Source organism: Carlito syrichta, unplaced genomic scaffold, assembly GCF_000164805.1.
Source record: "Carlito syrichta isolate Samal-C Ts95f unplaced genomic scaffold, Tarsius_syrichta-2.0.1 Scaffold304318, whole genome shotgun sequence".
Taxonomy (NCBI): domain Eukaryota; kingdom Metazoa; phylum Chordata; class Mammalia; order Primates; family Tarsiidae; genus Carlito; species Carlito syrichta.
Window position 1 is genome coordinate 1,112,636 of NW_007248414.1, and position 15,572 is coordinate 1,128,207.

Sequence of the window (15,572 nt, forward strand, 5' to 3'; positions counted from 1 at the left end):
CTACTTGGAAGGCTGAGGCGGAAGAATCGCCGGAGCCCAGCAGATCGAGCCTGCGGTGGCTGGGAGCATACCATGGCACTCCAGTCTGGGCGACAGAGTGAGACTCCAACTCAAAAAATAATAATAATAATAGGGGTTTCAGAGCTGATAGATTGAAGAGTTCTGCATTGACCACCAACTCCCTCCGTGGCCTCTGGCAAAATCATACAACCTCTCTGGGCTTCTGCTGTGAGGAATAGATGGCCTAGGGACCTCATCCAGCACTAAGTCTCCTTCACTGACTTATTCAGACGTCTGAGTGACCAACATGGCCAGGCACTGAGGTAGCTACTAATGAAACAGAGACCTCTGTTCTTAAGGAGAGAACATCTTTGATGTGGTTGCAAACAGCGCTCTTTCCCATTTACCCAAAGGTTTGAGCACCAATAAATCATCTCAGAGAATGCCTACAAGAAAAAAAAGACAGGGACACACTCCCTGTAAAAGGGACGAAGCAGAGATTAGAAAGGACTTGGTTTAGAGCATCTTTCCAGGAACAGGTCAGCTTCTCCGTGATTTCCCACAGAACAAGGAGCATAGTTGAGAGGAAAAATATCTAGAAAAGAAAAAAAGGGGAGAAGAGGCTGGGTTTGGTGGCTCAGACTGTAATCCCAGCACTTTGGGAGCCCACGGGTTCGAGACCAGCCTGGGCAACTTGGCGAGACCTCGTCTCTTCAATAAATCAAAAATTAGCCGGTCATGGTAGCGTGCGCCTGTAGTTCTGGCTACTTGGAAGGCTGAGGCAGAAGGATCGCTGGAGCCCAGCGAGTTCACACTGGGGTGGCCATGAGTATGCCACTGCACTCCTGCCTGGGCAAGAAAGTGAGACTCCTACTCAAAAAAAGGGGGGTGGGGGGAGAAAAATTAAACGAGAAAGGAGATGTGGAGGAAGAAGAGGGACAGCTAGTGCTCCATGTGCTGGGTAGACCTATTGCCCCCCAGAAACCTCCATGCCAGGGCTTGAAGTTCTATCACTGGCAATTCAACCACCATTTGTCTTCAAAATTGCAAGGGAGGAAAATTTGTACTAGGGTACTGTCCAGCTTTTGTCAGCAACCCCCTTAGAGGCTAAGGCTAGGATACATGGACTGAGAATACAGTAAGTATCCACAAGATGGCGAGAGGGCAGGTCAGACATGGGCCTACGAGGGCAGACCAGAACCTGGCTGAGATGTCACGCCATGGTACCTGCTGGGCCCAGGGTCATGCTCCCTTACTAGAGAACATGAGAGCCAGAGCCCCCTCTGGGAAATGGGAATGTGGAAGTTCTGACACCTCCTGAGTCGAGTCCTCCCTGCCTTCCCTCCTAGTTCAATGCCCCCTTTGATGTTGGAGTCAAGTTGTCAGGGGCTCAGTACCAGCAGCACAGCCAGGCCCTGGGCAAGTTTCTTCAGGACATTCTTTGGGAAGAGGCCAAAGGTAAGTCTTTGCCTTTGTCAGGTTAATTCCGTTTCCTTGCAGTGCCAAATGTAAGCCCACCCTATGGGTGACATAAGAAAAATTTTCTTCCCCAACCACTGCCTCTCAAAGAGTTTCTAATTCCTCTTTCCCAAGTATCTGCCAGATGGGCTGGTATTGTGAATGGCTCAGAAGGGGAAGAGCATAGTCTTTGTATTCAAAGAACACTATACGTCCAAGAACTATACGTTAATCATCAGCAGGGTCCCAGTTGAGCATAACTATGCAAAAGCCCTGACTTTGGAAGCACACATCTGCAAGGCACTGTCCTCACCCACATGGTGACCCCTTCCTCCCCTGGTGGGCAGCACTCACCCTGCTGTGCAGATGAGAAAGCCGAAACTTGGAGCTATGAGGTGCCTTGCCCAAGGTCACAAAAGCCCACACTCAAATGCCTACTTCTGACTCCAGGGCCAATGCTCCCCACCCCACCCCCATGTCTCCATTATAACATACCATCTCCAGAATCAATGCAGTGGAAGAAAAGCCATCCTGCATGGTACTGGCAGGATGGCAGACCTGGGATTTTGACTTGACCTCTTGCTTTTCAGAGGCCTCGACTGACAAGTGATCACCCACAAGACTGGCTCACCTCCTGATTTTCCTCTCAGCTCTATCTTCCCAGGCTGAGAAGCTCTTCAATTTGCCTCTGCAACAACTCCCAATACTGTTGTGCTGTCTTAGGAGGTGAATAAATGCTCAAACCACATGCCAAATGTTCAAAATGGGAATTTATTTCAAAGAGGAAAATTTCACATTTCACTAAAAAAAAAAAAATCAATAAAAAAATTCTTGGTCTATGGTCAGTGGGAAGAGAAAAAGGGACATGCCTCAAGGCAGGTGTGCATGCTTAGAAAATCAAAATGAAACAACTCATTCAAGCAAATAAACCATTGTATGTATGTACTGTATTGAATGTGTGACAAGAGGTTTCTTAAGGAAGAGGAAGAAGAGGAGAGAAAGCGGGGAACAGCCAGGCATGGTGGCTCACACCTGTAATCCCAGCACTTTGGGAGGCCAAGGCAAGAAGATTGCCTGAGCCCAGGGGTTTGAGACCAGCCTGGACAAGTTGGTGAGACCTTGACTCTACAGTAAATAAAAGTAATTAGCTGGGCATGGTGGCACACACCTGTAGTTCCAGCTACTTGGAAGGCTGAGATGGAAGGATTGCCTAAGCCCAGCAGGTCAAGGCTGTGGTGGCTGTGAGCGTGCCACTGCACTTTAGCCTGGGTGACAGAGTGAGACTCCAACTCAAAAAAAAAAAAAAAAAAAAAAAAAGAAAGGGGGAATGGTGAAAGAGGAAGGAAAAGAAGAAGAATAAAGACCAGTTCCTTTAAATATTAGAGAATGACGGCAAAGTTGTAAGTCAGCAAGGGTAAAGAAACGTCAGATGACATAATCAGAGCCAACATCCACTCAAGATCAGTCAATGAGAGAATGATGGAACACTGCCAAAGAATGAATCTGAAGTTGACATAGCAAGGTGCCAAACTGTGGCTCTTAGGCACTGCTAGACAGGGCTGACATAACTACACTCTCCTTCCTACTCTCCCATACTGAAAAGGCCTGGCAGATGCCCCATGAGGCGAGGCTGGCCATGGCCTTGGTTACCTCACCAATACCAGGTAGGCGTCCCTGAACACTTCTCTCATCTCCAGCTCACAGCTGAAATGAGCCTTGAGCCTTGAGCCTCGCAACTTAATTCCAGTTAAGACACCAGTCTTCTGGGGAGGAAGGTCACGCATCAGTATGTCCACCTTATGGTAAACGTGTAAACAGATTTCTAGGTGCTAATGATGGATGGGACACATTACTAAGCAGGGGAGGCAAAGAACAAGGAGCACCAAAAATAAGCACTGCCCACTTGCTAATGCAGATATCTGAACCCTTATTAGAAATACGAAAGGAACCCTCTACAGAGAGCTGGGTAATGTCTACAACCTGGAAAACCCCTATCACAGAGGTCTCCAAGGGCCAAGTGTCTCCTTTAGTAAAATTCTGGCCACCTAGCACTCATGGCACTAGGACTGATCAGACGTAGCAGGCACACCAAAACCCAACTAACTGTCCTTCCTCATGGAGGAACTGTGTGTGGTCCTTGAACACACCACATTTGGGAACTTCTTAGAAATACAGAATCCTGGCTAGGCTTGGTGGCTCCACCCATAATCCTAGCACTTTTGGAAACCGAGGTAAGTGGATTGCCTGAGCCCGCGGGTTCGAGGCCAGCCGGGGCAACTTAGTGAGACCTTGTTTCTACAATAAAATTTTAAAAAACAAGCCGGGCATAATAATCCACGCCTGTAGTTCCGGCTACTCAGAAGGCTGAGGCAGAAGGATCACCAGAGCCCAGTAGTTCGACGCTGGGGTGGCCATGAGCGTGCCATGGCACTCCAGCCTGGACGATGGAAATAGACTCCAACTAAAAAAAAAAAAACACACAAAATAAATTTTAAAAAAACAGAATCTTGGACTGCACCCCAGCCCACTCATTAATCAGGGTCTGCAGTTTAACAAGATTTCCAGGCTATTAAATGGCTTATTTTAAAAGGCTGAGAAGAAACTGGAACCTATTCAGGCAACACAGCACACTGCAGGGTCAGTGGCTCAACCTCGTATGGAAGAGGTGTTAACTATCATAAAACTCAAGAAGATTCAGACCTGGCCAGGTGGAATCTGCAACAAAGCTGGGAAAACATGCAAGTGTCCTATTTGTTCTCACCTACCTTCCCTCAGTCTCTTTAGTCCAGCTCTGCTGTCAGCTCCGTGTTTATCCTTTGGGTAGACAACACACACGTGCATACACATATCCCTTCCATCGCTAAGACAACTATAGATATCTGATTATATGATCACACAATGACTCAGTTCACTGTCCTTGCTCCCGAAAGCACCTGCCTCTAAGATTCAGTGAGAACACAGATGGAAAGATTTTGTCATCGTTAACTTTAGCCTGGGCTCGGCGGCTCAGTCTGTAATCCCAGCACTCTAGGAGGCAGAGACAAGTGAATTGCCTAAGCCTGCGGGTTCGAGACCAGCCCAGGCAACTTGGCAAGACCTCGTCTCCACAATAAATCAGAAATTAGCTGGGCATGGTAGCGCATGCCTAGTTCCGGCTACTTGAAAGGCTGAGGCAGAAGGATTGCTGGAGCCCAGCAGGTCATTGCTGGGATGAATGTGAGCGTGCAAATGCACTCCAGCCTGGGCAACAGAGTGAGACTCCAACTCAAAAAAAAAAAAAAAAAAGAAAGACTTTAAGGTACGGAAGAGTAGGGGAAGTAGGGCAAGAAAGAAAAGTAGAAGGAAATGGCCTCCCTTGGCTTCCAGATAGCTGTCCCCCATCTCCCCAGGCACCTAGCACAAGTGTGTGCAGAGATCAACACACTTGTCCTGGAGCTTAACCATGTCACTTAGTAAAGCTGCAACCCTCACTGTCACTACCGTGCCCACTGCCTTCTTCTCACTGGCTAGAGAAGAAAATCCAAGGCCCCAGCATGGCCACAGTGGCCTCGGAAACCAGCTCCTGACCTAGTGAATAAGCATCCACTGATTGGGGATGGGGAGGATGGATACCAGACCCTGGACAAATGCTGGGTACCTGAAGCTTTCCACACGAGGAGGACCAGAACACGCTTCTCTTCCAAAGTACTCACAGCATTCTCCCCATTTACTCAGGTCATTCATTCAGAAACAAACAGCACCCACTCTAGACCAGGTGTACCAGGCAACCGGGGTGGTACAAAGCTATGGGCTTTGGTCTCAGACCTGAATTTGAAAACAGCTGTGGCATCCAAACCAAGATACTGAATTTCTCAGGCTCCTCACATGTAAAACACCCACCGTGAAACTGAACAGGGTATCTCACACAAGAGCACCTAGCACAGAGTAGGCACTCAATTATTATAATGGCCACCACTTACTGCATCCCTCTTGATCACCAGGCAAAATACTTATATAAGTTAATGTAATTTCACTTCATGCAAAGAAGAAAAACTAAAGTTCAGAGAAATTAAATAACTTTCTCACGGTCACACATCAAACACACAGACTTACTGCCAGAGCCTAGTGCTCAGATGCATGCTTTTTCCATCATACTCTACCACCTCTCAGTGTTGCTTCCCCTGCCCTACTGCCTAGGATCCAAGGAATTTCTGATTTTATTTTTCATTTCCCTTCATAATACATTGGGTGAACTTGGTGGTGGCATGAGGACAATTTCAAATCAACAAAGGGCAGAGACAAAACTTATCAAAGGAAATGGTTAGGGAATACCCCTGAGGGAATCTATCATTTCTGTGTCAGCTTTCTTAAACCTACTTCTTCATGCACTGTTTAATGACACTACTAACTTAGGGGTCTCTAAAGTGGGGTGAATACCCTTAAGGGGAGTGCAGTATTTGCTGGAGAAAAAATTATCCTTATGAAAAAAGCTTCTGCTTTGGGTTTCATAGTTAGATAACAGCATGTGTGCCCAGGCTGGAGTGCAGTGGCATGCTCACGGCCACCGCAGCCTCAACCTGCTGGGCTCAGGGGATCCCTCAGCCTCAGCCCCCCAAGTAGCTGGAACTACAGATGTGTGCCGCCATGCCCGGCTAATCTTTTGATTTATTGTAGAGACAAGATCTTGCCAAGTTGCCCACGCTGGTCATGAACCCCTGGACTCAGATAATCCTCTTGCCTCTGCCTCCTAAAGTGATGGGATTAGAGGTGTAAGCCACGATGTAAGGGACCCATGTGCTTATTATGTACTTAGAGGCATGCTCAGAAATTCTCTTGAGAGTGCACCAATGGAAGAGCTAAGACACCTCTACACTAAACGACCTTAATCCAGATCCAGGTTCAAATGTCACTGACAAATGGACATTTACAGCGATCATGACACGGGCTGGTGGGTCACTAACCATCATCTTTGACAGAGTTTACTTATTTGACACTGTATATTCCAGGGGCCATTTGCCTTCATTTTATAAAATGAATGAAGCAAAAACAGAAGTGCTGACAGTAAATGACTAGTACCGGTCCCAAATGTAATACAGAAAGAAAGATGGAAACACCAGAAAAGCTGAGAGCAGATCACCAGCCACAGACTATCACCATGTGGACAAAGTTGACTGTGTACTTGACCGAGAAGGTACCGAGACACAGTTAAGGAATATGCTGAAAATACGTACTCAATGACTGTGCCTAAAAGATGAGGCAGCAACAGAGACTTCAAAGTTGTTGAGCATTCTTGGAAGAGAGCCTTCCTTTTTCCATGCAGGTTTATTTTTTGGCAGGTGCACCTGTGTTCAAGAACACCTCAGTGCAGAACCGGAGGACTGACTGCAAGCAGCCAAGCAGAATCTTCTCCAAAATTTACAGAGAGGCATCAGGAGTTCACAGTCCAAAGCCCACGACACAACTGATTCATCAACACCCCCAGGGACTAGATTTGTCTTCCTCCTACAGCCTTGCTCTGGAAACAAAAAAAGAAGGGACCCAAGTACTTTTCAAAGGTTAAGAAGCAATTCTGAGTTCCCAGGCTATAAAATGAAAGTTAACACTCCAAGGCAGAACTTTTAAGCAGGTACCATATATTCTTATGTGTGGTTTAATTTTACAGAGGCATACACTCGAGGAAGTCTCCAGATATTTGGATTATCGGGTTACAAAGCTGGTCAAAAACCTGACTAAACCACTGTATCACTCAGAGCAATCTACACAAACATGGACACCCTGGGAGTTGGCTAGAAGACCCATCACTTTATTCAGAAAAAGATGGCCAAAGAAAGGAAAAAACACAGGGACATTCCAGCATCACAGCAAACACAATCATTAAGTCAATCATCCAAAAAACCGAATCAAAAACAATGCCAACCAGCTTTCACACCCACACAGGTAAGATTTCACTGTGTCACAGCACATAAATGATAATCCTAAAGCCTAGAGAGAAAAGTAGATAGCACCTTGTGCTTTTCCTTGGCATGTGAGCTGCACAGGCTTGAAGTCATTCTCTAGTCATCACTTTTCATCCTCTGATGCAGGGCTAGTTGGTTTCACATGTAGGCAGTATTGACTTACGGGGCTTGCTGTAGAGGAGATAGCTATGCTGCAGTTCACTTGGGTGACAATAAAGCACTCTGATATACTTAGCAGTCTCCCCAAGTCTTCCAAGCACATCAAGGTCCCCAATTTCCCCTCAGGGGCAAATCTGAGGCACAGAAAACCTAACAGCACAGATGCTCCATGAAGACAGACAGTGAATCAAGGCCTACTTCCCAGGCCAGTTACTTGTGTAACAAGGGCAAGATGGAAATCCCAGATAGGAAACAGTAAATCCATTCTATTCCATTTTAGCTTACAAGGCTCAAATGTACCTTTCCAAAACACCAGAAGAATCTACCAGAAGTGATAGATTTAACAATTTAAGAAACAGACAAGGGTCTCTGGGTGGCTTATCTCTCTCACTGCAGTTAGGGTGAAGGATCCTTTTAAACAAAGTGCAGAGTCTCCTCACACTTAACCCTTGACCATTATTGCCTCCAGGGCCTGTAATGATTATCTTTACAAGGCATCAGCAAGGGCAGAGCAGAGCTCAGAACTTGAGATGATATGGTTGTTCAAAATCAAAGGAGAGGCTCTCACTTCTAGAACATGGAGAAAGACGGGACACATAAGAGGCAAAGGCAAGGGAAGCACCCAGGAGAGGGACTGGTACATTTATAGACACCAGGCCTGCTTGTTCTGCATAGACAATATAAAACTGCTGAGTCAACCCAGCAGAGCTCTGAAGAATTAAATAGATTTATCTCAACCTGGGTGGGACACACATGGGCCTGTTACATGAGGTGAAACCCAAGGATTATTTTTGGTAAGGGGAAGTTGGGTCCCATGACACCAGATTAACAGGTAGCATCTACTGTAGACTGAACCCTTGTCAGTTTGACACACCCCAGCAGCAGCCCAAAAAGTTCCCTAGAAGGCCTCTTCCTTGTGTTCCCCGTCTGTCCTGGATCTCCATCAGTTAGGACTTTCCACGGACAATGAATACTCTGTGCACACTTCCACATTGATGGCAGTGGAACCAACGAGAACAGCAGTTGAAGTCCTTCCGTATGTGCTTATGCTGGAGTTGACACCGGAATAGTGACAGCCACACTGAGTTCTCCAAGGAAGGAAGGAGAATGACTTCACTGGTTGCAAGAAAATAAACCTCTGAGGCAGGTCTCCAGTGAATTTCCCGCAAGAGATTTCCCACTTGGGAGTTGGTTTTTTAGAACTGAGAACCAGGAACTGAGTTACACACCCACATGTGCTTAGATGAGTAGGAGGGTGACTTTATTCACAGCCTGCTCAAAAACACAGGCTGCGGAGAACAGGACTTGGATTGGCAAACTCACTGTACCCTTATATCGCACTTTTTCTTCTTCACTGCCTACCCTGGAGCATTTTGGCTGGGTGGCAAAACCTCACTGCTATTAGGGGCAGTTCCCCTTATCCCTAATCCCACACCCACCCCACCCACCAACCATAATCTGAAGCCTTATGGAGAAGTTTCAAGAAAAACACCCTGTTCTGTTTTCTCTATTCCAGTGGGCTCTCCAAACACATCCGCGATGTGGGACACAGGCAGAGTTCAAACCCAGTCTGTGTAATGTCAGACCGCTGGTCGCCCTGGAGGGTGGAAGAGAAAAGAAAAAAGTTCCAAATGAAGTTCAAGCAAAACAAAACTGGCTAAATTGTTCACACTGTTTACATTCTCTATATAAAGAAAATGCAGCAGAAGACTTGCTTGTCCTGATTTTTTTAAAAACATAATATGAATTTTATGACCTTTTCTGGGAGACTCCTGACTGTGCACTCTCAGTTTAAAGATTGTAGAGGCGACTGGTGTTCTCACGCAAGATGGCCAAGGTGCGGGAGAGCGGCTGGTCTTTGATCCTGGCAATCTCTCGAACTGTATGCAAGGCCAGGCCTGGGTGGGCATACTGGCAAAGGCTTTTGGGAACCTGGAAGACAGCAAGCATTCATAACATCACTGTGTCTTCTGTGCACAGCCATAATCTAAACTCCCTCCCTATCCCTTCCCCAGCAAGGACCTCTTTGGGGCTGCCCTGTAGAGACCCCTTTACCTGCAGGTGCAGGGAGAGTCCTAGTCATGGGGGCTCTGGGTGAGCAGGGTCCCACGCTTCCTTGGACTACCCTCTACAGGGTAGGGCTTTGCACTGCCTGGAAGAGAGTGGTTACCCTTCAGCTTCTCAGCCCCCTAGACCTTTGGTTCTGCAAAGCAACACAAGGAGACATCTACACAGTCCAGGGTGGGACCTGGCAGTCACTGGGGCTCTGGCCCTGCCAACCTTGTAGGGGTGACCACCCAACCTCCCCACCCTCACTCCTCAGTGTCAAAGCACAGCCTGAAGACACCCCTACCTGACGAGGGAGGAAGTAGGGAGCATCAGTTTCCACGATGATTCTCTCCAGTGGGATCTGTTTCAGAGCTTCCCGGGCCTCCCAGGCAGAGGAGTATGTCAGGACTGCCGTGAAGCCCACAGACATGTTTGGAAAGTACTTGAGCAGGGGCTCGATGACTGGGTAGCTGCCAGTGAAGCAGTGCCTGAGGGGAGAACTTTGGATCAGGACACACTCCCAGCCCCTTCTATAGCCATCCCAGCTCCCTCTAGACCTACTTCTCCTTTTCAGCAATTCCAAGAAATGGAGAGACTGCATCCAAGAGAAGAACTCTGCAGTAAACAAACAAGAGCTGGCCCCAACACGTAAGATCCAAGATGACACTTGGTGAGCGAGGCTACATAATCATCTGTATACTGCAGAATTCTATGCAGTCACTGGACACAATCACCACAAGGGATACACAGCAACAATGCAGGGATAGGCTATGCTTGTAACATGCAAAGAGCAGCAGCATAAAAAATGGTGGTCCCTCTAAGATGGTAACTACAGCATATAAAAATTATGCCTTTATGTCTATGTTGTCAAATGAACTGGAAAGAAACAAAAATGCAGAGACTGGGGAGTGGACTACAGGCGAATTTTCTTCTTAATTTGATACCTGTTCATGTTCTTGGTGCAATATATATTGTTAACCAACCTAGAAATTCAGGACTTCCTCCAGTCATTACACCTAATTGGATTATCTTAGCCCTGGTCTACCTGCCACCATTAGATTTCCTTTAAAGTCAGCCCAAAATGAAGCAATAAGACAGCAACCACCCAGAAGGTATGCACCCCCACAGCCAGGGGCCAGAGGCTCTACTCATTCTGCTTTTGGGCTCTACCCAAAAGGCCTGACAGCCCCATGCCCTTCTGCCATCTGACAGAACCTAGTTGGGGAGTCAGAATCCTTTTTTTTTTTTTGTCAACCCCTCTCACCCATGTTTAAGTAGTTAGCCCAGGCATCGCCACCTGACTCTTCTAGCCAGGCTAAGCTGAACAGCCCCACTCTGGCTCCCACATACCTGTGCCCACCTCAATCCCACAATCTATGTACACAGAAGCCACCCACCAACGCATCTGTCTCCCAGCTTCTCCTCTGGGTGACCCTAGAGACAACCCAGGCCTAGCACATACATGTGGTAGGAGTTCAGAGTCTACCAAACTGGACTTAAGAAATTCTATATATCATTCAGATAAAATACAGCCTCGACTTTAATGAAAACTAGGGGCCGGGCTCAGTGGCTCAGCCTGTAATCCCAGCACTTTGGGAGGCCGAAGTGAGTGGATTGCCTGAGGCTCTTCAGGCTCAGTCCAATTTCGAGACCAGTCCAGGCAACTTGGCAAGGCCTCATCTCCACAATAAATAAAAAATTAGCCAGGCATGGCAACGTGCACCTGTAGTTTCGGCTACTTGGAAGGCTGAGGCAGAAGGATCGCCGGAGCCCAGCAGGTCGACACTGAGGTGACTGTGAGTGTGCCACTGCACTCCAGCATGGGCGATAGAGTGAAATTCCAACTCAAAAAAAAAAAGAAAAAGAAAAAGAAAAAGAAAAAAGAACCAGGGAGAAAGGAGCTTTCAAATTCAAAAAAGGAAAGAAAATGTCTTCTCCAGTACTCCAGAATGTTCTGTGTGCTAAGCCACTGGACTCCACAGCAGCCTCTCCCAAGATCATCTCACTTTTGAGAATGCAGACTACATTTCAGTCTGTCTTCCTCCCGGGAAGGGGCTCACAAAAGTCCTTTTCTTGCTCATTGGTGATTTAGCTTGAATTACATGAAGCTGCCATTTTGTAAGCCAAAAATGGTCAAATAGCAGAAATTTCATATCTTAAGTCTTTAGAAAAGGGAGTACATAAAGACAGATTATCAGCAAAGTACAGTGGCTCATGCCCGTAATCCCAGCACTCGGGAGGCTGAAGTTGAGCATCGCCTGAGCCCAGGAGTTTGAGACTAGCCTAGACAAGACCTCATCCCTACAAAAAGATAAAAAATTAGCTGGGCATGGTGGTACATGCCTACAGTTCCAGCTACATGGGAGGTGGAAGTGGAAGAATCGCTTGAGCCCAGCAGTATGAGGCTATGGTGAGCCAGGATCATGCCACTGCACTTCAGCCTGGGCAACAGAGTGAGACCCCGACTCAAAAAAATAAAGACAAATTGTCCTCATTGAGCTTTTGTTTTTCCAAATAACATCCTAGACAGAGAGAGTGTTTCTTTCATCTGCCCTGAAGTTCCAGCCTTCTAACCTATGGATCTTGTAGTCAGAGGGCACAAATTTTTTCATGATGTCTAGCAGATCTTCATCAGCTTCCCGGCAGTGAATCACCAAAGGCTTCTTCAGAGACACAGCCAGCTGCAGCTGTCTCTCAAATACCTAGGAGAAAACACAGTGACAACCCTGCTGGTTAGTGGTACTGCAAAAGTCCCATGAACACCCAGCACCCCCACTGTCTCCAATCTTTATTTTTAAACTGTGCAATGCAATAATAACGGCCAATGCTTATTAGGTGCTTACTATAGAGCCAAGCAGTGCTCAAAGCATTTGAGGTATATTATAACCTGTGATCCTCACAACCACTCCAAGGCAGGTACTGCTGTTAGTGCAGCGTGGAGTGAGGGCAAGTTAACTCAGTGCTAGTAAGTGCTAGCACAAGGATTCTCATTTGAACCCAGCTAGTCCACACAGCAACCATTATACAATGCTTACCTGGGGTTGCGAGGGCAGGGCAGGGATCAAGAACGTAAAGTATAAAGCTAATGTCCTTCGCCTCACTGCCCCCACCTCCACTCCTATGAAGTACCCATTTCCACATCTTTTCCACTGCAGAGCCATGTCTATGTGTATATGAAAATATAGCTCCAGCACAATATCTGGCTCTCAGAAGATGTTCAAATATTTGTTGAAAGAATACTATACTTATTTTCTACAACTTGTTTTCTTTATTCAACCAAAACTGGATATCTTTCTAGGTCAATATCTACAGACATACTCCATTCTTTTTAATGCTAGCCATATTTACTATTTCTCATAAAAGATGCAAACCTAACACTTTTAAATATTCATTAGTAAAATACATATATAGTTAATAAGCAAAATGAGAGAAGGAGAGACAAAACCTGTTCTTTCCTCTAACAAAGCCAAGTGTAGAACACAGAACAAAAGTATTAACTCAGTATAAGCTAAATTACCTCATCTTAATGTTTCCATGAGTTTTCACAACTGCAGAATATAAATTCATGTTTGTGTTTTTAGCATCAAATAATGAGTGCTTTTGGTTAATTTGAGTCAGATGATGTTCACTTGAGGACATTTACAAGTCTAATGCTTATACTACCCCTTCTCAAAATAGCAACACTAAGCCAATCCCAATTCTGATGTAACTTTTGTTTAATCTGGGTTTTCAACTAAAGGAAAATGACCATAGACACCAAAAGTATAGAATGCTTGGCAGGAGCTTTAAAGACTAGCTAGTACCAGTATCTGTGGGTGGCTGGAGCCTCCCAGATGCAGCCGCTAAAGTTCTCATCTGTCTTCCTTTGACCCCTACAAAGGCAGGAGGTGTCAAGAGATTCCATCTTTTAATGTCTTTTAAAAATTATTCCTTAGAGTAGTTAAGTAAACTATCATAGCCTTGAGGTGGAATATTACACAGCTGTCAAAAAATATTTTTCAAAATATAGTTAATAAAATGGGAAAATTTCACAAGTGGAAAAAATATTCAAAACTATTTTGTCTTAATTTCCTAACTCTTTTTTTAAAAGCACATATATCATACATACAACACCCATTTCCTTGATCCTAAGACAGGCACTTGTAAGACATACCACTTTGCAACTGTTCCTTGTACTCGTATTGTTCCTTGCAACTTTCCAAGACATAAAGCATTAAATTTACAATGCTAGGCCAAGCGCAGTGGCTCATGTCTATAATCCCAGCAATCTGGGAGGCTGAGGTGAGAGGACTGTCTAAGCCCATGCGTTCAAGACCAGCCTGGGCAACTTGGCGAGACCTCATCTCTACAATAAATAAATAAATAAATTAGCCGGGCATGGTGGTATGTCTGTAGTTCCAGCTACTTGGAAGGTTAAGGCGGAAGGACTGCCTGACCCCAGCAGGTCAAGGCTGCAGAGGCCGAGAGTGTGCCACTGCCCTCCAGCCTGGGTGACAGAGTGAGACTTCAACTTAAAAAAAAAAAAAATTATAGTGCTTTGTAAAACACATCAAAATTTCAAAAATGTTAAGATGGAAGAACTTATTAGAATGCAGAACCTATGGAGCTGTGGAGTTATCTACAGCATTTGTTCTCAACAGGATGCGGCTGAAAAAGAACAGGAGTGAATGAAGGGCAGAGAAGTTATCTACCCAGTATAATTACTCTCTTCTGCCCCCTTAAGTGTGGGTTCCCAACTGATCCATTATTGCCAGGGATTCCAGAGTTAATCAATCTCTCCCGGGGGTGGCCCCAGGCATCTCTTACATATTTAGCACCTCAATAATTAATTCCAGTCAAACACAAATAGAAATGCAGCTGGGTGGGGAAGGACACCCTGGCATCTCTCCCAGGTGCTAACGAATTCTGATCATCATACTGGCTGATGTGTGAATTATTGAGATTTTAACTCTTTGGAGTTAAATAGTTAACAGATAAACAAGGAAAACATTAACACTGGTTTGTCCTAGGTAGCAGGATAACTATCCATTCCCTCCCCCAATTCTTTTGCTTTTATTTTCCAGTATTTCCAAAAAAAAAAAAACCAAAAAAACCTAGGTATAAAAACCAGGCTCTCTCTCCTAAGAGCCAGATCTGGCACGCTATCAACGTGACAAAAGAGTCCTTCCGTAGGCTTTTCTTCCTTGCTTTGCAAGATAAAACATTCAGCAGGACACACCGAACTCTTGCTGACCACTCTGCTTTTAGAGAAATGCGACTCAGCACAGACATCCAACTTATGCTCTTGCTCATCACTACCATTCACCTCATTTTAGATCGACACCAAGAACACAGCATCCACTCTGTCCATCCAGCCTGGGAGTGGCCAGTGCTCACAGAAGCATTTTCTAGTCTTCCTCTCCGTTACATGCAGTTTTGCCCTACCCCAGTCAGCAATGTATTTCCTGACTGGTCGTTCCAGTCGAGTCACATCTCTCCAGACCAAATGCTACCTGCAAGACAGTATGTATCACCCTGTGCTACCACTTCAATTTAGTCTGTTGTGCAGCATGACCTATGCACCTTGGTGTGCAGATCCATCTGAGACCCTGTCAGTTCACTAAAAGGAAAAAGTGACTACGAAATACAGAGCACATTTCCTGGCACCAAGGAGGCATTCAATAAACATCAACCTGACAATTAAACATGATGTTTCTCTGAGTGAACATTTCTTAACTGCTCTTCCTTCTACACCACACCTGCCCTGCACCATAGGAACCAGCTGGGAAAGCAGAGTGTTAAATATATGTCCCATTTTCCTAAAAATCTATCTTTTCCTGTGTGTTCAGATTTAGTTATTTTGCTATTCATTCTTTTTTTGTTTTGGTTTTTTTTGAGTTGGAGTCTCACTCTGTCGCCCAGACTGGAGTACAGTGGCCGCTCCCGGCCACCGCAGCCTCGACCTGCGGGGCTCGGCGATCCTTCCACCTC

At 45.8% G+C, this 15,572-nt stretch overlaps 2 protein-coding genes across 2 annotated transcripts in view; one reads left to right on the forward strand and one right to left on the reverse strand.

Moving 5' to 3' along the window:
• Positions 1–2,068, forward strand: part of GHRL (ghrelin and obestatin prepropeptide) — a 5,873-nt gene extending 3,805 nt beyond the window's left edge. Inside the window, exons 4-5 of the mRNA XM_021713168.1 lie at positions 1,350–1,458; positions 2,049–2,068. Coding sequence (XP_021568843.1) covers positions 1,350–1,458; positions 2,049–2,068 — 129 coding nt within the window. The remainder of the gene's footprint in view (positions 1–1,349; positions 1,459–2,048) is intronic.
• Positions 2,069–8,770: 6,702 nt separating this feature from the next.
• The window catches only part of TATDN2 (TatD DNase domain containing 2), a 35,285-nt gene continuing 28,483 nt past the window's right edge, over positions 8,771–15,572 (reverse strand). The window contains exons 5-8 of the mRNA XM_008059647.1: positions 12,177–12,304; positions 9,907–10,090; positions 9,310–9,485; positions 8,771–9,150 (exon numbers count right to left, since the gene is read on the reverse strand). Coding sequence (XP_008057838.1) covers positions 9,345–9,485; positions 9,907–10,090; positions 12,177–12,304 — 453 coding nt within the window. The 3' untranslated portion in view covers positions 8,771–9,150; positions 9,310–9,344. The remainder of the gene's footprint in view (positions 9,151–9,309; positions 9,486–9,906; positions 10,091–12,176; positions 12,305–15,572) is intronic.